The sequence below is a fragment of the Labrus bergylta genome, chromosome 20 (assembly GCF_963930695.1).
Source record: "Labrus bergylta chromosome 20, fLabBer1.1, whole genome shotgun sequence".
Classification (NCBI taxonomy): Eukaryota; Metazoa; Chordata; class Actinopteri; order Labriformes; family Labridae; genus Labrus; species Labrus bergylta.
In genome coordinates this window covers 1,049,163-1,073,636 of record NC_089214.1, presented here as the reverse complement: position 1 = coordinate 1,073,636, position 24,474 = coordinate 1,049,163, and the positions used below count along the sequence as shown (strand labels likewise).

At 42.4% G+C, this 24,474-nt stretch overlaps 2 protein-coding genes across 5 annotated transcripts in view; both read left to right on the top strand.

Annotated features, from left to right (window-relative positions):
• The window catches only part of malrd1 (MAM and LDL receptor class A domain containing 1), a 53,829-nt gene extending 49,398 nt beyond the window's left edge, over window positions 1-4,431 (top strand). For 2 of the 4 annotated variants that reach the window (XM_065948792.1, XM_065948791.1), the window contains exons 29-33: window positions 2,806-2,897; window positions 3,041-3,140; window positions 3,227-3,287; window positions 3,898-3,993; window positions 4,098-4,431. In XM_065948792.1, the coding sequence (XP_065804864.1) occupies window positions 2,806-2,897; window positions 3,041-3,140; window positions 3,227-3,287; window positions 3,898-3,993; window positions 4,098-4,199 (451 nt within the window). In that variant the 3' untranslated portion in view covers window positions 4,200-4,431. The remainder of the gene's footprint in view (window positions 1-2,805; window positions 2,898-3,040; window positions 3,141-3,226; window positions 3,288-3,897; window positions 3,994-4,097) is intronic. The other 2 variants (XM_065948793.1, XM_065948794.1) reach the window with 2 other exon arrangements.
• A 7,688-nt stretch (window positions 4,432-12,119) lies between these two features.
• plxdc2b (plexin domain containing 2b) overlaps window positions 12,120-24,474 on the top strand; it is a 91,417-nt gene continuing 79,062 nt past the window's right edge. The window contains exon 1 of the mRNA XM_020655176.3: window positions 12,120-13,420. Coding sequence (XP_020510832.2) covers window positions 13,327-13,420 — 94 coding nt within the window. The 5' untranslated portion in view covers window positions 12,120-13,326. The remainder of the gene's footprint in view (window positions 13,421-24,474) is intronic.

Genomic DNA, 24,474 nt, shown 5'->3' with positions numbered 1-24,474 from the left:
TTACACACGACCCCCCGCTGCTCCCAGTGCTCCCACTGGGTTAACCACAGAAACCGATGCAGCAGATAAAAACTGCAGAGATGCTGTCACAATGGCATAAACATAAAGTTAATCAAACCACATACTGTGATCACTCTGTTGGAGTTTTTTTTCTTTCAGGAAGCTCATGAATCTAGTTCTCTGCATCAGCAGCTTGGAATAACTGCAACGAGATATTTCATTATAAAAAGTAAGAATGCAGTGATGAGACTTTCTGCTGGATCTGCTAACATCGATATGCTCCTCTGACTCCTTAATGAAAGATTTACATTTTCTTCATATTTGTGTCAGCTGGTTGCTTTTTGCACAAACTGGATGTGAATGGTGAAATGTGAAGCAGGGGCGTGTCCAGAGGGGTGGCATGGGGCCTCTTTGAAATCTGATTGGCCACCCCTAAAGTCCTAAACTTGGGATCAGATGTTAGAATTTTATATTTAACATTGCCTTCAGTTCATTAAGCCACCCTTGACCTTACACTGATTATGCTTTCAGTTATTGCTGCGATATGGAGCTTTCACACATGCACAAAACTCCTGAAAAATTCCTGACATTTTCGGATTGAGCTGAAAGTGTGAAGACAGACGGACATGTTTTTTTCTCTTAGACTTTACCCAGAATTCTCCCTGTCGTTTCTTTGTACATTTTCCACGTACAGGTAGGGTAAGCCGATGTGAGAACGCAGCAGGAAATATTCTGAAAACTTCACTGAGTGAGTGGGGGAGGGGGGTTGATGACTGTGTAGGGCGTGATCGGTGCGATCTCTGTTCATGTTGTGAAACTTCTAGTGTGTTCCTCTGAGATCTTTTGTTGACAACATGAATATTTTATAGCAACAAACTGTCATCATCGTGTTAGACTCTGTTGCTTCGTCTGCCAAAGGAACGCCTCCTGAGATCCCCCCCGCCCAACAGGAACAGTCACCTGCTGTGAGGGAGTTATGTGAACAAACAACTCAAGAAGATTTCTGGAACAGCCTGCTTCACGTTTTCTAGAAATCTTCAGGAGTGCATAAAAAAACATAAATCTGGAATCAGCTGCATGTGAAGATACATCACTCCTGTTTGTCTCTCCATCATTCACCAACTCGTATGCTTTGTATTTGATTCCCTCATCTTCATCTCCCTGTCCGACATTCCCCAACGCCATGCCACCGCCGCCGCTGCCTCCTCTCATTATGTAACAGGACTTAACTGCAGCTCCTGTAGCTGTTCCAGCATCGATAGCGGCCCTGCTGTAACAGCACCAGAGGCCAGCGTTGGAGGGCATCTCTGGCTCAGTATGTGCAGCACGTTCCTCCACACCGGGCCAGGGACCTCCTACTGCCCAACCAGACCGTCACACAATATATACCCCGAGCCCCTCTGAATGATAATGACACAGCCTGGTTTGCAGAGAGCGGTGTGTGTGTTTCGCATTACAAGGTCAATGTTACTCAGAAATCAAGCTGATGCTGAGCAGATGTCGACTTGGAGCAGAGTCTCCGTTTGGAAGAAGAAGATGAACTTCAGGGCCAAACTGCTGTTAGTCTGTTCCCATGCTGGATGTCAAACATTCACACTCGCAGGGGGAAGAGAGATATGACTTGTGTTCTTTAAATCTTTGATTATTTATTGAATTTTTCCCTTGTGGAGATGAACAGATGATGGGATTTGTTGCTTGCTAAGAAGATAAAAATAAGGAACTATTCCTTCTGACATAAGTGTACACTTTGTCTTTTATTTGACCTTCAATAAAAAATATTGCTAAAATAAATAAACGGTGGCTGCAAAAAATGACCCAGGAGTGGTGAATAAATTGTTGACAAAAGTCAGTTAGATGTCTTTGAATACTAAGAGAGAGGTAATGCTTGAGGTTGAATTAGCTATAGCAGTAATTCAAGAAAAGTTGAAGCAACGCTTTTAAATAAGTGAAATATTTAGCTAGAACAAATGGATTAAGGTGAATTCAAAGCTTGCTCCAAAGACAAATGGACTGGTTGAAGATCTTGCAGACGTTTCACCTCTCTAAACTTTCTGGCCGACAGAGCTGGCACCTTTAGAACTGAAGAAGCCATCTTCAAGATCTTCAACCAGTCCAGTTCAAGCTTTGAATTTACCCTGACCTGGATGAATCAGAACCTCCACAGACATAAACTGATTTGTTTGCTTAACTGAAAGTTTGAATGTGGTGACCCCTGACTTTCTCTCCAAATGCAGACGGTCCGATATTCTCACAATTATTTAAATCGCACCTTTAATGTTTGCACTGCCTGTTATTTAATGTCTGTTTTTAGATACTTTTTTAAACATTGCTGTACATATAAAAACAACACAACTTCAGAAGGTCAACACTTTTTTATTTTTTATATTCAGGTCTAATTACAGATTTGTTTCCTCAACTGTTTATAGGTTCTTGCTTTAAATCTCACATATTTTGTATCCCTGCACAGGTTATGTACATTTCTTGTATAACTCTATTTTAAATTACACAGTTTAAGTTTGATTCATCTAGAGGTATTCTTTAAATCTTTTTTTCAGGTTAATATATATGTATGGGAGGCGGGGAGGGGGGGGGCGTCGATTTTGTGGTTAATTTGTAACAAATGTTTCATGTCATGTCTTTGTAACCTGCTACTGGATGCTTTGAATTTCCCTCAGGATCAATAAAGTATCTGTCTATCTATCTGTCTGTCTATCTATCTATCTATTATCTATCTATCTATCTATTATCTATCTAGCCTGTTGTACCACCATCACAGCTCAAACTGTTAATGAAATCTGTCCACAGGTGTGATCCAGGGTGGACTGGCAACCGTTGCCATGTGAGGCAGAAACCAGGTCTCTCCACAGCGTCACCCGAACCAGAGGACACACAGCTGGGTAATAAACAAACGCACCTCTCTGCCCGTCTCTATTAAACTGTCTCACCTCGATTCATCCTCGCATGCCCCTTTAATGTCTCTGCAGTTAATTAAAGGTACTTCTCTAAGCAAGAATCCAAAACGTCCTCCCTTCTTCTTTAGTAGCTGTGTATGTCGGCGTCGGCATCGGACTGCTGCTGCTCGCCGCCGGAGTGGCCGTCTGTGTCCTGGCCTTATACGCAAAAAAGAAACGCCATATCATGTGAGTTCTCAGTCCCAGTGAAGACATCGTCATGCTGCAGGAGTATCGTGTAAGTCATGAGGATTGTCTTTTTTTTTTCCCCACAGAAAGCACAAACTGATGGACTACGGCGTGATGGATGACCTGGCCAACGGCTGCAGAGCAGAGGTCAGCGCATGAAAAAACATCCAATCAATCATCAGCAATTTCTTTTCAGGACAACATCAGATTTCTCAGCTATACAAACTCATTTTTCCACCACATGTATTCGATAAGTGGATGTAACATCAGAGGAGGTCAGGAGGTGATGGTGAAGCCTTTCTGCTTGATTAGATTTTTGATTTAGGATTTATTGATTTTGTGGCTCTCTGAGTGTGTGTGTGTGTGTGTGTGTGTGTGTGTGTGTGTGTGTGTGTGTGTGTGTGTGTGTGTGTGTGTGTGTGTGTGTGTGTGTGTGTGTGTGTGTGTGTGTGTGTGTGTGTTAGATTTACACACAGAGGGACATATAGGGTAGGAAGAGACAATAACAGAACAATGGAGGACTGCTACAGACTAAGAAAAGATTGTGTCTGTTTCTAAAAGTGCACTCACAAAGGTTTCAACATGTGTGTAAGCAGGCAGTGAGAACAGTGTGTGGTGAGATGTTTGAAGGAGGTTAAAGGTGTAATTATGGACCTTTAAACGGGTCAATTAGATTTTAATTGCGTCTGCGTTTCATGCGCTCTCACATATTAAATCTCTTTTTAAACCCGGTGTACATTATCTTCTTTCCCCCCAGCCTGTGAGGTCATGCTGTTGTCCCAGAGTTGACCCCAGCAGGAGTGATGGTCGTGGGCTTTTAATCAGTGTCTACCCCTGGGGGAGGGAGGTGGAGGTAAGGTTGCTTCTTCTCGGCCCTGTGGGGGGTCTTTTCTCTAACTATCTGTGCAGAAGTCGGTGACTTGATGTATGTCCCTTTGTGTGTTTATTCGTCCACAGCAGGCGCCGACCTGGAGAGATGCCAAGCTGTCCTTCACCAACCCGTTGTACAATTACCCCCCTGATGCTAATAGCGCTGACTACAGAGGCTCTGAAGCATAAAGACAATGGACTTAACATATTGATGCTGCAGTACATCAGGGTCAAACAGCGTGTGCACACACTGGATGGGTTTGTCTTGACCTGCTGGGGCGCTAAGTGAGAGGGAGACGATGCAAAGAGCTGAGGAACTTTAGGTATTTGGAAAGGAGTTAATTGAATGTCTGAAAAGCTTCATGCTGTGATTGGAAAAAAATGGTTATTAATTTATCAAATAAATAATGTATTACCTACAGACCATCAATACATCATTTTTATAATGTTTTCAAAGCTGGAGAGATTTAAAAAGTAAAATGATAACTTTATTGTTTGCCCAGTGGATGAAAGTCATATTTTTTTTGGTAATAGAGAGAAAAAAAATAGCAACAAACAAACAAGAAAACACCACACACAGAAGCCAGCAACCACTTTAGGGTTTTCCATCCATCCCCAGTACAATACTCATATAATAAATTAGTATATCACCACAGCTTGTCTCGCATTGTGCATTTTACAGTCTTAATGAGTCATTTTATAAAGTAATCTTATCTATATTTTTGTCAATTCCTTTGATGACTAATTCACATGTCTGGTTGGTTGTGGGGATCTTGTGGTACCTGTAGTCTATAAAAATGTGCTATGGGAGGTAGAGCCTTCAGTTATCAGGCCTGCTCGTGGTACCTAGAAAAGAAGGTTTAATGTCAACTTCCTACTACAATTCTACAATTCACTTATCAGACTCTTTTCTCCAAAGCGACGTACATCAGAGAGTAAGAACAACACAAGCAAGGATCTAGAAAAAAGGGAACAATGTGAGTAAGAGCAAACGATCAGCTTTGAGTCTGATTGGACACACAGGTGCTGACAGGAAGTGACCAGAGGCAAAGCACAACATTGAGGGCAGTTCTTGAGAGCTCTAATCAGTATAGAAACCATCTTATAAGTCGTCGTTATCAAACAAAAACCATCGTCATTACCATCATCATCATCAATAATATGGAGACCATCATCATTAAGTTAGTAGGTATTCATGAAAGAGCTGGGTCTTTAGCTTTTTCTTAAAGGTGCAGAGGGACTCTGCAGATCGAATCCTGGGGATAAAAATCTAAAGGACACTAAAGCTCATCCCAACAATGTATGTTGGCCACTTTGTGCACTTATAACAGTTTGTGTAGCAGTGAATCAAGAATGCCATAGTACCCCTACTTTCAGAAATGGTTGTGGATGTCTTGTGCACGGATGATTAAGCTGTTTCTTAAGAGCTGGCTAAAGCAGACAACATCCAGTTCACTGAACTGAAAAAGCCTCCAAACAAAGTCCTGCCTTCATTAGTGATCCGAGTTAATCCCCACAAGTGCAAATAAAAAAAGTTTGCCCCCATTTTATCTGCAAATGAAAATCTATTACCAGTCAGCACGCTGCAGCTGCTTTGTGTGTGATGTGAGCTGACTCGCAGAGCAGATGGTGTTATACACACAGTCTGTTAGAAACCTCACGAATGTTAAGTCACGGCTTCTTCTCAGCTCTCTGTCATCACACATGACACCATGGATGGCCTCCTTATATTTGACAGTCCACATTGTGATTTACAAGATCAGGACATGTTTCTCTTCCAAATGAACCATAACCATTGTGCTATCATTTCCAATCCCCTTTTCAACAGACACTTGGCAAACTGTTGCACTGCTGAGATTTCAAACTGAAAAAGGAAAAATGATTTAACCAACACTTAAAAAGTTATTCTCATCAACATTTTAATCCCTCCAGGTGAACCTAACACTTAAATGATCATCTCTAAACTTCCCATTTCTGTGTTTATTTGTCCACTTTCCGGGGGGTTAGATTTTTGTCCTCACTGTTATATTCCAATATTCATAACATGGCTCAGACCTCTGCTATAGTTCATTTATTCATACAAGACATGTTTGGATCTTTCACAGGTTCATATAAAATAATGTACTATTTAATGTCAATGGCTTCAAGTATTCTTAAAAGAGCAACCAGTGAGATGTGTAGAGAGTGAGATAATAAAGGTATCTTACTCTCTGATCATTAAGGAAACATGCTATGTTGAAGTGCTGGCTTCTCTGACAACAATGCAGCAGCCAGTATGTCCTCCTTCTAACTTTAGATTCTGCTCCTGAATGCTCTGGATTTGTTTGGACCAGAGAAGGTAGGCGCTTTTAAGACACCCCCCCTCACGGCCGTTTTGGACGTCCCTCAGTTTGTCAGATATGAGAGCAGTTATCAGGTCAACAGGTGTTGCAGCGATGGAAGCGGTCAAGAGAAGTGGTTCAGATAGAAGTGATTGTACTCGACCTAAAAAGCCTCTGCATGTTTCTAATAAGCTCCACGAGCAGAAACGTGCTCAAACTAGGATCAATATTGGAGATGCTTTTGAAAAATGGAGAGAGGTTAGAACACAGAAAGGTTTACAGACCCATGCAGAGCTGGATAAACACTGAAGCTTCAGAGTCCACCACATGGTGACCTGAGTGAGCATCCACTCTAGAGAGGGGGGGGGGCAGCTCTCTGATGTTTAGAATGTAGACTGCAGTACCCATTTTAAATGTTACATGTCACAGTTACATATTGCTACTTTAAAGTAAAAACATTTTGATTTGAGTCTATAGGGAGTTGCAGAATTAATGCTCACCTAGAAGCGTTGCAGTCTCCATCCCATTCATAATAAATGTCAGGTAAATCTGTTGGTTAGGTGAGTGCTCTGAGAGTGTGCACTTACACTCAAAAAGCCCATCGACCCCCCGCCCCGTTCCCTCATATTGCTTCAAGTTGAAGTTATGAATCTTTAACCAACACAATCTCCAACGTCATGACTCCTTAGCCTCCTTCTCCATCACTGTTGGCCCTTTGCTGAGTCTGTAGGTGGATTCTGGGTCAGAGATTTATCAGAGGGCCAGAAGATCAATTTCTGCCTTTGAGCTGCTTCACAGTTTTATTGTTTGTGCCCCTCGCCTTTATTGGCCCAATGCCTTTTCCTCTGACAGTCCCGACTCTACAGAGCCAAAAGAGGTGTATGTGGCCAGAACAGAGTTGAGACTGAAATCAAGAAATTAACATGTTTACAGCCTGGTTAAAAAAACAACACACTGTAGGTCTGATTAGTTATTAAAGGGCACACTGTACGGGGGTGAATTTTCTCAGGATGCATCCATTTTTAATTTAAAAAATGATACGTGTTCTTCTTAGTTAGACGTGTAGCTGACCTGATTGACAGGTGGGCGCGGTGTAACGGTTTGTCAGGAGGTTTAAAACCCGCCTCAGCTCCAGCTCTCAGCCTGTCGTTAGGTTGACTGAAAGTTAGACTGAGACAGCATTTCCAGCATGGCGGCTGCTGCCAATGAGCCTCCAGAGCCCCCTGCAGGAACAGATGGCTTCGTCCATTAATATTTTCTGCCTTTTCTGCAAAAAACAGAGACACATTTGACCTTTTTGAAACTAATAAAGACTGTACAGGATAATATACGAGTGTTGGGACAAGCAGTAAAAGAGTTTAGACAGATGTTTTCCTCAGGCTGCATTTTTTAGTATAATTCTATACAGCTATCCTGGTTCCAGTCTGCAGTATTCTTAACGCTGCTGGAAAACTTTTAAACAATTCTCTCAAGGTCACTGCTTCTATGTTCTGAACAAACACTCTGCTCCTAAAAACATTAACCCCTTCAGTTTCATAATCATGTAAAGTATGATAAGGGCTTCCTAAAGGTTATACGATATTCTTCTTGTTTTGCAGAAATGATACAAAGATGGATTTAATTTTTGCATGGTTGTTTGTCATATATTTAGGCTATTGGTTAATTTTCCATCTTTTTTTGTATTGGTGCTAATTTTAACAAGTGCAAACAAATCCTGTGGAAGGGCATCATCCTCTGTGAATCAACTGAAACACCAACTCAGCCTTTTCACAACCTCTACATCAGTGTTTGTTTGTCTCAACGCTGTGACATTTGACCTAACAAAAACTACAATCAATAGCCTACACAATCACCTTTTAACACTAGCATGGAAACACACACACACAAACAATGTCGCCTTGCTCTCGCCTTGCCTAGCTTGCACGCTCTCACATGATCTCCCGCTGACTGAAAACTATCGATGCTTTTTTGTCCTGTTGTTTTTTTTCTGGAAGCTTCGTCATTTGCAGCCGTTGAATAGCACACAAGAGAGCTGCGACACTCCACCAGCTTTTTGTCCTTGTGTTGTTGTTGGTGAAGCAACATTAGTCAGCTTTTCTCAGCAGAGCTATTGTTGTCACAGTTTTGTTAATCACAGAGCCGAGTCCATCTAAAGGTCACCGTTTTGTTTGCCAGCCACTCGGCTCGTGAGAGTGATGAAACCGCTCCTGAAGAGTTCAGGCGGTGACAGCCTTTAAGCTCTGGGCTCCCTCTGTCAAAATAATAGTTGACTCCTGCTTCATTTACATAACCACTCAACTGAGTCCTCTCTCATCCTGGGCTGTCAACCTGCTTTTACAGCACTCAGCCCATTTCCCTCTCCTCCTGCAGCTTGGGAAACGGGTGGTTACCCAACCTGCCCAGTCAGGGCAAGGTGACATTTACTCTGTTTCTTTTAACAGTATAACTCAGAATTGGTTTTTCCCATCCTCTGGGGCAGATAGTGCATATAAGAAAATGTCAGTTTCTTCTCCCTGTATCCAATAAAAGTTGAGCATTCTTCTACAAATTTCCAGGAAGACACTGCTGGAGAGCTTCCTGTGTAGTGTCTCTTGGTTTGGGACTGTAAAAGAGTTTTATCTTTGTCTTCACTGCCTCATTTGTTGAACAGAAAAGGTTAATTATGACCAGAGAGAAATTGTGAAAGGTTTTTTTTTTTGCAACCAATTACACCCCTTTCTGATCTGCCACATAAATATCGACCTGTCTAATGCTCTGCTGCTTTCCCTCATTGAGAAGTGATGCTTGATTATGTTTCTAAATACGAGAGTTTTTGCATCCAAACGTGCTGAATTAATGAGATTCTGAAGTTTATCGTTCACTTCGTGAGATGAGGCTTTGGGGAATAATTGGGTTGGTATAAAAAGATCTCTGATGTGTTGTTTATTCTGCCACAGAAAAAGGAAATATACAGAATTTCTCAACAGGAGGTTGATCAATATATGATCATTTGTTAGAAAACTAGAATATGTATGAGGCCAACTCGTTGGATTAACCCTGTGTTGCATTGTTTCTACCTGCTATTACAGTTTTTATAGTGGCGATGTCGGCCATCTTTTATGAAGTAAGGCTTATCTCTGTTAGGGTTTGAGCCTCTAATTGACCAAACACCTTTCTGTCGGACTGACGAGCTTCATAAAAACTGTTCAATGAGTGGGAAAAAATGTTAAATCTAGGGCAATATAATGAGAAAGAAAGAGAAAAACACTGGCATATGAGCATCTTCATGAAGATGGGAGATGTCCAAAATGCCTTGGCTGGAAGAGTGGAGTAAACTGTAGAGTGCTATCAGACTCAGCTATACTTTTCAAACACATTCAGCCCTATTTTACCTTGTTTACCCCCCAAAAAAGAGCAAGTTTTTTCGGGGGAATTTAGTTTCAGGCTTCTAAATATAGTCCCTGAAACAACCGACCTTTTTCAATATTCCACTCAGAGCAAAGCAAAGGATTGTGTGCTTTCAGGTCTTGTTAATGTAATGGTGAAATGGAAAAGCTAATAATGGGTGTTGCTATAATGGAAAGACAGAAACAGAGCGGTGCTTGTTCACTTGTCGGTGTGTTCAGTTTGCCACTCCGCCTCACTCTGTTTAGTGAGCAGCCAAGTGTCATAAATGCTGCCGTGACATACTGCTCCGAAAAACTCAACAAGTGGGACCAAATTCCAGACATTTAAGCACTCTATGGAGAATTTACACTTACCCCCAATCCTCAAATCAAAGTGCCTTGATGTCTCTGGAAGTCGCCCATTTCATTTTTATTAATTTAATCACAGACGTTTTGATGCTCTGTAAGGTCACCCTGGGGAGAGTGAGTGTGGTGTGGTACCCAGCCAAACTAAAGATCATTTCACGGCATGGTTGACTGTTCCTGTTTTACCTCAGACATGTGAGGAGTCTGGGAGAGTTCGTGAGAGCGGGGGGAACTAAGGCTTAAGGAGCAATGAAAGAGGATGCTTTAGTCAACTGAGGACTAGCTTGGCTTCTTTTCCCTCAAGTTGTGAAACAAGGTGATGAGAGCAGCAGACTGCATGAAGAGATGTTGCCGCCCAGTCTGTGGTTCAAAGCTTCATTCTGAAAGAAAAACGTTCTCCAAAACTCTTGGCAGTGCTTACAATAAGCAGATACTGTAGGGCACAGAGGCAGCTCTCCATGACATTGATTTAGTTGATGGTATTTTACGACATCTTTTCTTATTTTTATTAATCGAGTTTTAGATCATTTTGAGCCATCAAACAGTTAGGTTTTAGGGTCCCACAGTTGGAAATGTATCCCTGTGTGTTTACTGTCTGGACTATGCAAGACAAAGGGAAGTTTGACCAGATGTAAGCATATGGACTGGAAATAAAAGGGGACCTAATATTGAACCTTGTGGTACTCCACAGGTAAGGTGAGTAGTAGAAGATTAGAAGGTTACCTAAAGTTGCCCTTTAAGTTCTTCCTTGAAGAAAAGCAACAAATTACAGAATCCTTGATGCAGGATGAGGTTATTAGATAGTCTATGTTCCACTGTATCATAAGCTGTATTAAGTTTTTCATTTATGTCAAAGTTTAGCCTCATTATACTGATAGTTATTTAAAATATTCAGGTTTGACTGTTCCTTATCTTTCACTATGCCTGTTTCAGAATGAGTAACATACTGTTCTTCAAACTGTTAACTTTGATCACAGGGTAAAAAAGACAAAACTGAAGGGCTCCTCGGGAGTGAAATCATGTTCACTGACCCTTCACAGGTCTGGCACAGAGCAGCAGCTGCATTCATTTAATGCAGAAACAATTCCCGTAACCACTGCTGCAGACTCTTTCATTGGCAGTCGCAACTCTGTGATGATAATGGGACAGATGACTTTCTATGGCTGTGGAAGATAATCAAGGTAATGACTAATTACTGACAAAGCTATGGAGGTAATTGCTAATTATTGATCTGTTCTCATTTTGGGAGCCAGAATTGTGTGCTGTTAGACATTCACTGAATATTAGTTCCCTGCAGTTTGGATTTTGATTCCAATTTGTAACCACTAAGATGCTTAAAAATGAATTTGGTATCAAAATATATATATAGTTTGAATGTTCAACATGCATGAGAACTAGCCTGATACATTTTAAAATTGGTCCTTTATGCAAGATTTTCCTCCCAGTGTTGAGCTTTTCCGTGACTTGTGGCTCCTGAATTCCAACAGAGTGTGTCTTAATTGGAACAAGCATGTGGTCCAACTCATTCTTCCCGTGCGAAATGAGTGCAAGAAAAAGTGAAGTGAGTCCTGAGTGCTGAGAGAAATGCTACTGGAAAAAAAAGAAAGAAGGTTCTCTTACATGCGAGGTTGCCAAGCCTCTTCTCTCTAACATGTCGGCTTGAGATGTGACTTTTTCTGTGTGGAGGGGAGATCTTAAAGTCAGGGTTGGTCATTTCCTCCAGATCCACTTTTTAAGATTTTGGTGTAAATTGTCTTTAGGTCCTGACAGAAATTAATAACTCATGTTCTCTGAAAAAGGAACAAAGAAAATCCATCATCTGTATCAGTTTGTAAGTCTTGTCACCTGCTCTCTGTGTACAAATTGACTGATGTTGACAGTATGTTTTGTGCAGCTCTTGAGCTGTGAGGGCTTTTTTAAATTTGTTAATGCAACAGCCTGAAATTAATATTGATGCCTTTTATATGGCCGACAAAAACAAACAAGAAAAAATCAGCAACACGATTATAAAGTCTAAAGTGATTTAATGCTTGTAACTGCTGCTGGGCAAATGTCAGATGAAGTTGGTCACAACACGCTGCACAAACAAAACAGCTTTTTGTCGTTTAAAAGGAAGCAGGATGAGATTTTCGTGTCAAAAAGGCTTCTCATGCATGTCCAGGATAGATCAGTAAAGGGATAGGAGGTACGGCTTTGTCCACAGGAGGTCGTCAAAACCAACACAACTTTGAAAGTTCCTCACAGGAGCTTTAAAGTATCATTTTTAAGATAAATGCGGTTGAGTAAGTGTACTTCTACTTATTATGAGCCACCTGAAGAGGGCACCCTCACAGTTCAATCACCTGGTAGTGCCAAAATTAACACAACCAAAAAGTTACTCACATGTTCTTTTAAAAATGACAAAATAACATAATTTAAATCAAACAAAACTCCAATCAGTTCACATAAAATGTAACCATTTTATGCCCTTTAATAGACACTATCCTTCGTGCTTATTAAATAAAAATGTCCCTAAGGAGACCCTGTAAGATGTTGAACATCTTTTGTCTGCTCACAAACAGACGGCCTACAGCAGCAGCTCCTGAAGGCATCTCTCCACATCACTCGCACGCTGCTTGTCAGACACGCTGCACATAATATCCCAAGGCAAGATATCTGAAAGTCTCCCAGGCAGTCGGAGAGACGCTTTGTGTGTTTGTGTCCTCCGCTCCCTCTCCTGCACACACACACACACACACACACACACACACACACACACACACACACACACACACACACACACACACACACGCACTGAGCATCAAACAGACGAAGAAGAACCATTGGCTCGGAGGAGCTGATGACGGAGGGAGCGCACCGTCTTCACCAGGAGCGCAGCAGAACACACACACACACACACACACACACACACACACACTGCACCTCCGAGCTGTGGGATGAGAGCAGTCCGTGCAGCTGGGATGAGCACTTAACTTGGGAACTTTTATTTTCTTCCTCTGCTGGTACTATTCTGTGTGCATTCCGGAGAGCTGTTGGGACGAGCGCGTTTTTCTCTCCAGGAGCGCGCAGTGTGGCGCACGCTGGACAACAAAAAAGCAGCTCGGTGCAGCGAGTGCAGCGCAGGCAGGTTTCCGTTTTAAAAGCAGCAGGAGAGGCAGAGGAGTTACGGAGTCCGTGTGGGGGAAGCGAGGCAGGAAATCACGGAGACCTCTCTGTTAACAAAACGAGGAATATTGAGAGGAAATCAGAAAGCAGAAGTTGGATATGGCGGCGCTGAAGACGGTCGACCTCCTCGTTGGAGTTGTTTTAGTTTTGCACTGTGTGGCAAATGCACGAGCCGAGATATCATCCAGTAACGGTAAGAAACAGCACCTTGTGCATTTACCAGACCTGCAGGCTGAGGTCCGGGTCTTCATGTACAAGTCAGATGCTTCTGCAAAGCATGCAGGAGACAATGACTCGTCCTGCTCACGCTAGCAGACACAGGTGGAGAGGGGTCTGCTTTTGCACGAGATTTACTTTCTTTGTTGCTTTTTGCATGAAACCTTTTATTTATCTTCCTTAAATATAAGTTAAAGTTTTGTGTGTGCAAGAAATAACAAGACAGACACTCTCGAGGCTGTTTCTCTTTCATAATTTTATTTTTAGGCTGTGTAAGAAGCTATGTTGACCTACTAACTTCCTTTTTTCTGTAGAGATCAAAGACTTTGCTTTACTCCAATTATCATATTTTCACATCTATTTCAAGTTTGAATTAATTGGCTTGCTGTATTAATATTTGCTCATGTACATTCCCCCCAGGCTGGGCTGATTATTACTGTATATTGTGCTGCTGCACAGTGAAAACAATCAGTGCACGATATTTCAATTTTAAACCTCCCCTGGAACTGAACTGGCTCTTTAAGACAAGTTTCTCAATGTGACCTGGAAAGTCGTGCAACCTTCTGCAACTTTTTAACAGATTTAAGATAAGTCCACTTTGCACAGCACAGGTGTGTTTCTCAGTGAAAGTCCACAGAGCTTTTCCTTCACCATGTCCTTGAGGATTCCTTGTCCTGTATAGTGTGAACAATATCCTTTCTGTAAAGCCATAACTTGCACACCGACAGTCCTCTAATCTCAAATCTAGTGCATCATATGTGCTACTGTACAGCACACACACACTCCACACACACACTCCACACACACACCCTGTGTCAGTCGTGGAAAGTTCATGCCAGCGTTGGTTCTGTCCACACAGGCGAGCTCTTGTTTCCCAGGGCTTTTATTGCTGGCTGCAGTTTTTCATCACATATCAGATAGTGGTTAGAGAAATGTTCGGCTGCTGACAGTGACTGTAAATTAATCCAGTGTGTGTGTGTGTGTGTGTGTGTGTGTCTGTGTGTGCCTGTGTGTGTGCCTGTGCGTGCACAGACCACAGAGTGGATTGAATGTCTTTGTTTGGGTGGATGCTATCAGTCGCACACACTTTTCAGGTTTCACACATTTTGGAAATTCATTTCATCTGCTTCTGGACTCCAGCTCATTCAACGTTTGTGCTTTTGTGGAAAAACAACAGCTTGTGTGCCTCAACACAAACCTAGATTTAGAGTTTCTCATGGGGAAACCTCAGAATGAGGCTTGTTGTAGAGGTTACAACACCATAAAAACACAAGAAGCATTCCCGTCTAAAAAAGCTTCTTCTCTGGCTGGAGCTGGACACTTTTAGCATGTAGGACAGTATTTTTAGACATCCAGGCATGGTGCTTCCCTCGCCGTGGACTGACCTCGACTCATGCTGCTGTTATGGAGTAGCCCCCTGTCCTTACTCGGGATTATTAATAAAACGCAGGTTGTCCAGAAAGTGCACTTTTAACCACCTGAAAAACCTTCCATGGTGCGATTACAAAGTGTCTCAGCAGAGCTTGAAATGAGCAGACTGCTCAAAGCGTTCATTCCCCTCCCTGCATGTATTAGTCAGATGAGCTGTGGAGCACATCTGGGCGAAATTACACCACGTCCTGTGAGCTCAATGCTTCTTTTTTTTGTAAAAAAGCTTTCAGCCTGTGATGTTAACCAGCTGATGCTCTCACTAGTTGCACATTCATGAAATTGGGGCTGATTTGGGGGTTAATCTGCACTCCTTTTCAAAGAGAGATGTTCCATAGAGTCTGGAGTGTGTCTGCATGTGAGAATAAAAGAGAAGGAGAAAGCATGAGAGAAAACGTCTCGCCTCACATAAAGAGGTGGTTTGATTTAAGAGCCTGGTCTGAGGGCTGTTAATGTGCTAAGACTGTGGTTGTGTGTGTGTGGAATGACATCGGTTGTGAAGCCTGTGTGGAGTTGTGTTTCTGTGCAGGCTCGTGGAGGTTTGGTACAGAGGGGTTAATACACTCACAAGCTGCGATGTGAACGTCTCCGTCTCCTCATCCATCATGCTGCCAGCAGCCGCCTCTGCAATCATACAGACTCACACTCTGAGGCACATAACACACTCAGAGGCACATTGGAGTGTGAGCTGCAGAGAAACACGCCAATTGACCTTGGGCAGTAAAGTCCAGAGGAAAATTTGGCCATTTGTGTTCACTCATGCAGCTCACCTGGAGTTTTTGTGCATATGAGACATGGAAGACTCTGCAGTTGTTAAAGTCTTTCTCTGTGATTTTTCACACTTAAATGTATAAATCAAGTATCTCCTCTGAAAATAACTCTGTGAGTCATGACTGTCTACAATGGGTGTAACACCCGAGTCCCACTGTCTGTGATGTTTTCAGAGTTTTCAGAGTCCTATCTTCACTTTGTTTACATCGCCAGGACGGCCGGCTGACTCCTCCCCTCGTGTATAAAAGTTGTTTAATTGAGGGACTAGAGAAAAGAAGAATAACATACTGTACTCACTGCTTAACTGTGTTTCTAGATCACGCTCATTTCAGGTAAATTTACATGCAGTGTGAAGATACCAGCAGAATAAAGATCACTAGCATTAGCATGCTAACACAACAATGCTGCTTGTAAAGCCTTTAACATGCATTGTGGGAGATGAATGCAGTGAGACAGAGAGAGGGAGCGGGTGAGACTGGAGCTCAGTGTGTCCTGACAGTCTGAGCCTATAGCAGCTTAGGGGCTGCTCCAAGCTTGAGACATGCAGCTCTAACTGTTAGAGCCCCCTTTAACCTTTCACTTTACCTCTCATGGTATGGTAACCTTTTCAGTGAACAACAAAAACCACCTGTCCAGGTTTGTTAAAACAGCGGCACTCAGCAGCTTTCCATGTCAGATACCTGGAACAGCTCTGACCCATCCACTCTTTCAGAGTCAGCTACAGGCTGCCCAGTGGGAAAAAAGAAACACAAACCTTAAACAGTATCTGTGTGTGTGGTGAATGTGAAGTGGGCCGTGCATGGAGGGAAAAAAATCAGATTTTAAGTTGTGGAATTTGTTTTATTTGAACTGGTTTTTACCTTAAACCCTGCGTCCTCTCACAGCGAGAGGAAGACACTTTGGTATTTTTCCATCGCAGCAATGTCTAAAGACAGAGTTAATAACAAATGTCATGGAGCAGGGGCAGAAGACATGCTGAAAGACCTACTCCCTTTTCCACACATTTAGAATCACAGCTGTTGACACCCCACATCTACAGTTCATATTAAATAATGCCTTCTACAACTTCAACAGCTGATCTTCTTTCTGCTGTGTCACTCTCTCTCTAAGTCAGATGATTCCTGACATAAACTCTGTGCACAGACGTTGGTCCAGCTCGGTCTCCTTTAGTGAGGAGATTGTAAGCCTCCTTGGAATCTCACCCCCCCTCCCGCCCCCCTCCCGCCCCCCCTGTGTCTCCCCACATCTTTCTGACACTGCACATTTCAGGACGGGCAGAATGAGTCGGCCTCTTTATTGGCCCTCTCAATGACCTGCTGAAAAGGACCTGCCATGAATGGATGACGGGGGTAGGGCGATTTTCAAGAGACAGGGAGGGGCGGTGGAGTTTATATGCAGCCACAGTGGGTCGTGCCATACATCACAGAGGCATAGAGGGCAGGGTCGTCTCCTCCAATACCAGCGTGCAGCACCAGGCTCTTGCATTAGTCACAGCCCGGCAGCCCCTGGTCGCTGATCTTCCCCCCGCCCCCTTTTTTACCCTGTGAAGAAGAAGCCCAGTTTGATGGCTGGAGCGGCATGCAGAGTTCAATAGGCTCCGAGACAAAGAGCAAAGAGGCTTGTAGTTAATGAAACCCCGGCTCGGTTAAGCTTCTCTTTAGCTCCTCCTCATTGTCTTTCATGTGGCTCAAAAAAGCTCCTTCACTTTCCAACTGGAGTCATCAGTCACTCGTTATTTTTCTGCACATTGAGAAGAACAGACTTCTGGATCTCGTTCAGCAGAGCGAGTTTGAAAAGATCATGAAGCAAGAGTGAGGAGGATGTTGTTATGAAACTATACAGATCTTTAATGTCAGCGCTTCTTAGACCGCAGCGTCCTCCACATGCGGGTGGTGTTATCTGCTCCTCCCGACGACTCTGCAGCCAGAGGAGCGGCTTGATCATCAGCTGAGGACGAAAATCAGGAAAATGTTTTAATTGAAGAGGGAGGGATAGAGGAAAAGTTTGAGGAGATGATTATGAGAGGGAGGAGGCCTGTTTGCTGATGGGAGGAAAGAATTACAGCATCTTAGAGCACAAACAAACCACTCTTAAGTAGAGCGTGATGGATTCAAGCAGAGCTTACAGGAACATGTTTTATGGGAGTTAAAAAAGTTCCCATCGACAGTTTTCTGGATGTGCATGTGTATTATGAAGAGAACTTGAGGATGTGTTTTTCTAAGTGAACATTTTCAACACACAAAAATATGAGTCTTTGTTCAGCATTATCTGAAACATGCCTGATAAGTTGCAGCTTTCTGTGGTTTTCTTCTGTTTGTGTATTTAAGCCCACATCACATCGAGGGCACGGAGATAAACCAGTTATGCCGGGGAAATCTGGGTGGCCCAGTTACAGGGGGAAACTGCTGCAGGGAGAAGACAACAAAAGATGTGCAGAAGAAAAGAGATTGTTTTTGATCAAGTTTTGCACTAAAAGAAACAGAATAGGGTGACACAATTTGGAAGAATGAGCAGAGTGGTCCATCAAACAGGAAATGCAGACTGAAAAATCAAGAGATGATGCATGTTGTGGTTTTGTGCACGATGTTTCAAAAATATTGAAGGATGGATATTAACCTTTAAAACTTCTCTAATCTGACCCGTTCTGATGTCGTCACCATGCTCACTTACAAACCTTTTTTATGTGTGGTCTTGCCCGTGTGTAGGAGGACTGCTGGACCTTTGAATTATCGCTGGACATATTTCTCTACTCTGGCAGATTTAATGTTTGTGCAGGATCCATTGAGATGTTTTCACTCCAAGGCCAAAAACTCAATTTTCTTCCATATTTCAGCTTTTCAAACGTCTCTTAAGAGCTTAATGTGATGCACATGTCGTCTTCAGGACACGCACAAACTAGTTACAAAAAGATTTATATTCAGACTTCAGAAGTTGTTAAACAGTCAAACTCACTGTCTCCATAAGCTTACACAAAGACCTCAGAGGCTTTTAATCCCAGAACCTTAAAGATGTATACACACCAGCATGTGTATGATATTTGACGACAGTTCACACTTCTGATTTTTATAAATAATAAAGCATAGAAAAATGAGCTTTTAGCGCTTAGCGTAAACACAGGGATCCCTGTTAGCTGAAACCTGTTAAAACATCACAAAGAGATGTGAAAGTAAGATGTTGGAAAGGATTTTATTTTGTATCTAATGTGCAAAAATTAAAACGACTTGCAGGGCAAAAATGAAATACATTTTTCTCAGTAAATGATTTTGATTTGATTTTGATTTTAGCCTCTAGCTAAAACACCCAGTCGGTGCATCCTTCCCTAAAGCGGCTTCTCTGAAAGTGAACATTGTACACGCTCTCTTCCACTTCTCCACACACCGCCTGCACCGAAATGATGAAAAGACTCCAAAGATCTGGTGGATGAAGAAAGTTGAAAGAGGCGGCTGACCAAAGAGGGGAACAAAGTGTTACATGTGAGGCTATCATGAAGGAAGAGCAAGAGAGTGTGTTTAAGGCCGTCCAGGCATGCTGAAAGAAGATAAGGTCCCGGCCCCCTGGCAGAGGAGCCCATCGCCCCCCCGCCCAGAAGCAGGCTTCATATCCTGAGCCCAGCAGGAGCGGCGGCTTGTCTTTGTCTCACAAAAGCAAGTGTCACTCACGGGCTTTACGGCATGCTGCTACATGCCTCTGCCTATATGTGCAACTGTGTGTGGAAGCTCTCTCTCACACACACTCTGTGCACCTCGTTCATGCAGTTTGGACTTTTTGTATTGCTAAAATCAGACAGCACAGATGATTATGTTGCTTTTAGGCTGAATTTCAAACCTCAACCTTTCTCAAACCTCTTTCAGCGAGGGCTCGGTCTGATCTTTGTTTACAGATATTCAATATCAAGGTCTGAAGTGGATATTCACTTCACAAGGAAAAGGCTTTTACTGGGTTCATGCAAATTGGGTTACAGACTAAGGAATTTTTTTTTGGGCTGAAATGTTGAATTGGCTGTATCCTAAACCGCACATAGTTCAGAAAACCAAACCAAATATACAAGATCCTGAGAGTGTCTGAGAAAGATAAACCTCTCTGTCATAACATGTGCTACAATTGTTAGCATGTCTGGCTAACTATCGTACAATCTACAGTAGTAACACATTATTTCTGGGAATGAAAGCTAGGAATCTGTCCTGCTATAGTTTACAACACCCACCTCAACATTACAGCCCGTTTAAAATGTATGATATACTTTTGGAAAAGCATAAACATAATTTCTTTATTTTTCCTTTTTAGTCTTGTTGCTCATGATCGTCCTTCCAGTTGTTACTTCCTCATCATCAGTTTCGTAACCAAATTATTCCTCACAGTAGTTTTAAGCCAGAATAAAAACAGTTTCCATTCAGAGGCTAAATTAAGATCAAATCTTTAAATCAATAATAAACAAAAAAAACAGGAACATAGAGTTTGCAATTGTTATCATGGAGCGATGACATTCATGACAAGTGAAGACACTTTTGCAAAGAGTGAAGCATGTTGCACACATCAAGATGTTGAACCTTGTGATTTATGAACTTTGTACTTTTGAAGTCTTAATCTGTGATGTTTCTCACTTAAATGTAGAAATCAAGTATCTCCTCTGAAAATAACTCTGTGAGTCATGACTGTCTACAATGGGTGTAACACCCGAGTCCCACTGTCTGTGATGTTTTCAGAGTTTTCAGAGTCCTATCTTCACTTTGTTTACATCGCCAGGACGGCCGGCTGACTCCTCCCCTCGTGTATAAAAGTAGTTTAATTGAGGGACTAGAGAAAAGAAGAATAACATACTGTACTCACTGCTTAACTGTGTTTCTAGATCACGCTCATTTCAGGTAAATTTACATGCAGTGTGAAGATACCAGCAGAATAAAGATCGCTAGCATTAGCATGCTAACACAACAATGCAGCGCCAGCTGTTTTGGTTTCATGCTGGTGCTCAAGGGCGACATCTGCTGGATCAAAACATCGCATATAAAGCCTTTAAAGAAGTTTGAGTCAGCAAATGTAAAACACTGATTTATAAAGGTGAGTGCATTATTTAACCTGACTCCTAAGCTAAGCTCAGACTCATCTCTTTACTGGTCTTTGGATCTTGTTAATAGCACGCTCACTTGAACAAGCCATCAATAAGGATTTAATACCCCACAGCCCTGCTCCTCCATTAGCCTGCTAATACTGCACACCCTTGAGTATGTTCAAGCCGTGCCAAGCTAACCCTCCCACACATTGATGTGTTTTCCTCGCTGTAGGTCCGACAGCGCTGCCTTTGTTACTCTGCCCGGAAAATGTCTCCACATCCCCTGTCCAGAAGTTTCTAAACTCATCCTGACAAAAGAACAAGCGTGCCCCGCGGCAACGTCTTCACACAGGCTGCGAGACTCCGACTGGCTGCTGGAGCATTTTTTTTTTAGGATGAAAATGAAAAGATTTACAGCCACAAGTGTACTTCTAGGGGAAGGCAGATGATCGATTGTGACATTGACGACTGCATCAAAGCTGTGTTTTGTTTGCTAGCTTGCATCTACAATGCATCAGGCCTGAACAGATGTGGAGAGAACGGGTTATTTCTGTTGTGTCTTTTGCCTTGCTGTAGAAATATCATTATTTTTTATACTTGGACGCTCTCCTTTGGTCGGTTAAATGTTACGACCAGATTCCCGGAATCACTCAAATGACACCGATTTATTGGCCCTGCTGCCTCAGGGAAAATAAAACGAGTTCATCTGTCACTGTGTTTATTGGACGGAGAACGGTCAACATTGCTCTGCAGATTGTTTTTGGCTGATTGGCTTCTTCTAATGAAGAGTCATCACAGCTTCCTTCATGCATCTTTAAGCCTCTCTGCTCTTCTGTTGATTAGTCGACCAGTCAGACATCACATCAGTGCGTAAATGGGAAAGTAAAGGAGTCTTCCCAGAACAAGGCAAAGAGGATTCTTGAGGTCAGGAGGATCCTTGTTTGCATGCAGTTCTGGACGAGTTTGTTTTTAATGTCCCCCAGCTGTCCGCCTCCTAACTCTGCGCTGAGCTCATGCTGGATCTGTAAACAGGAGGCCGTTTGGCAGCTTGGACCTCGTCGTCTTGAGTTGCATTTGCGAGACATTTTAATTTCATAACTCTTGCTGCTTCTTCTTCTTCTTCTTCTTCTGACTCGATCAAACAGTTCTTTAAAAAAAATCCTTTTTAAAAAAGGAAGAAGGAAAGAAAATCAACATTTAATTCTGGTAAATCATTTCAGCTTGTGCCAGGTGTTCAGGTTTCTGTCTCCTCACCAATGCGTACTTTCTGAGATTTTTCTCCCAGAGCTCACTGCAGAGGCATGAACAAAGGCCGTCTTTGAGTCTTTGTGGTGATAAATTGCAAGGTGTAACCTCTGCCTGTGTGTGTGTGTGTGTGTGTGTGTGTGTGTGTGTGTGTGTGTGTGTGTGTGTGTGTGTGTGTACTGTGTGGGAGAAAGTGGGGAAACTCTGCCCATGTAACTAATACTCTCAGGTCTTAATCCGGTTGGCATGTCCTGCACCGACTGTGGGAGCTGATTGTGTCGTCTCTCACAGCCTTCCTGATATCAGGGGATGTATGGAGAAGTGTACGATCAAAGTAATGGTCGTGATGTATCAAAGTCAAAGTGCGGTTTGGCTCTGTGGGCTGTGAAGTAGCTGCTCTGTGAACCTCGGCCTGACTGCTTTACTCCACCTCTAATGAATAAATACAGGTGTTTATGATGTTTAGAGGATATAAATACTTTGACTTCTTTTCCTTTCCTCTTCTTTGGGCGATCAAACGAGAGTTGGTGCACTGGAGGGAAACGTTACCTACAGAGGGCTGCCCTTTGGATTGATTGGTCTTTAATCTCGTCTCTGAGAGTGTTGTAGTCGCTTGCTGAATGTCACAGAGTATTTTTTTATTTATCCTTTATTTTAGCAGGGAGGACCTACAGAGACCGAGGGGTGCCCCCTGCAGCAATACATAAATAGAAACAGCACAAGCATAAACATATTAACAGTTAACCATAACAGCATTTGGACACTGAAACACATATTCACACATGTAAACCATGTCCATTTAAAATTAATTCACATTGTGAAACAGTTTCAATTTCCTTGCTGAGGTAGTTTGGACACGAGGTCTTAAAAAACGCTGTATGAAACAAGAGAGGGCGACTTAGCTATCCTCTGAAGGTCATCCACACACTGGATGCATCAACACTAAAGACAGTCTTTCTCCATTCAGATCTAAACCTCGGTGTTTTCAAAGTGATCCAGTTTTGAGACCTTGTCGAATGGCTCGATATGTTTATACACAGGAGAGTCCTGAGGTAAGAAGGGAGTTTACCTATTTTAAATCTCTTCTTAATACCCATCTCTTTTCCCTTGGACACACAGTAAGACGTCGACTTTTTTATTTATTTATTTGATTTATTTTTTGCGTGCCTATTCATTTTACTTATGTTTTATGTCTTTTACATTGATTCTGTATTTCACATGTAGTTTTCTTTTATCTCATGTGAGCTGTTTTTTATGTATTCTTCTGTACAGCACTTTGGTTGTTTTAAAGTGCTTAACAAATGAAGTTGGATTGGATGAGCGCCTTGTAAATAAACGAAATACTGTGCTGCGTTCTTCGTTGACCCAACGAGGACCAGCCTACAGAACGATAGATAAAGCCTGTGATAAAGCGAAGAGCACTGTGGTATAAGGCATCTAAAGGCTTCAAGATAGAAGCAGATGCATGGATGTAGAGTGTAACTCCATATTCCATTGTAGCCTGGACAATCTTTTTTCTATTATGCGGTATGAATAGTTTTTTTTCAGATCTGGGTCCTTCTCGCTGAAGCACTCGCTCACTTAGGACTGTGTAGCTACTGTTAGGTGGGGCTTGTTTTTATAGTAGATGAACAATGATGAAATGGTGAAACAGACTGTGGATCATCTTAGATTTATTCAGCCATGGTCAGACAACACAGAAACACAACACACATGGCTGACAAAGTGCAGACCATCGCTGACCCATGCTGACCAAGATCTCACAATCATTGACAATCATTGGCCTCACTGGCCAAGTCTTCATCTTCGGTGTTGCTTATATTCTGCTAGAAGGTACAGCCCACCTGGCTGCTTGGCTTCATCTCTAAAAGGCTAGAAAGAAGACATCACCTTGACTCTTAAATATCAGACATAAACATTTCTTCAGTCTCAGAGTCACATTTCCTTCAACAGACACTTCAATCCAAATATAACTGCTGCTGTAAGGTCTCTTCACAAACCTAAAAGAAGAATTACTCTGAGCTGGTTGACACAATTTAAAGATATATCCACACAATTATCAAGATGAATGAATTCATGAAAATACGTACTAACAGTTACTCTGCATTCACGATTTAATACACTCAATTCTTGCAGCGAGATGTTGAATAAAGAAGCTAAATTAAATGTATGTCAGGATGCTAACGATGCCCTGTCCAAACACTGTGATGGATGGTGCTTGTAATTCCTCCTGTTTGTGGTCATTAAAAGGTGTTTATGCAGGAGCTCCTTTGTAAGGTGGTGCGAGGAGCCCCTAACATCATAAAGTTTAAATTGACTCCCATTTAAGAGCCTTTGTCTCCCGTGCCCCCCCCCCCCCCACGCTGCTCTAATTAGACGGGGGGCTAAATTAGTGTGAGCGGTTTAATTATGAATATGTTCGTCATACCGCAGCACAGAGGTGATAGATGTGCCCTCTCTCAAACAGGTGGGGAGTGAACTGATGTGAAACCATCCAATCAGAGACAATCAGAACATTTTTACCAGGATGGCAGAGCGGC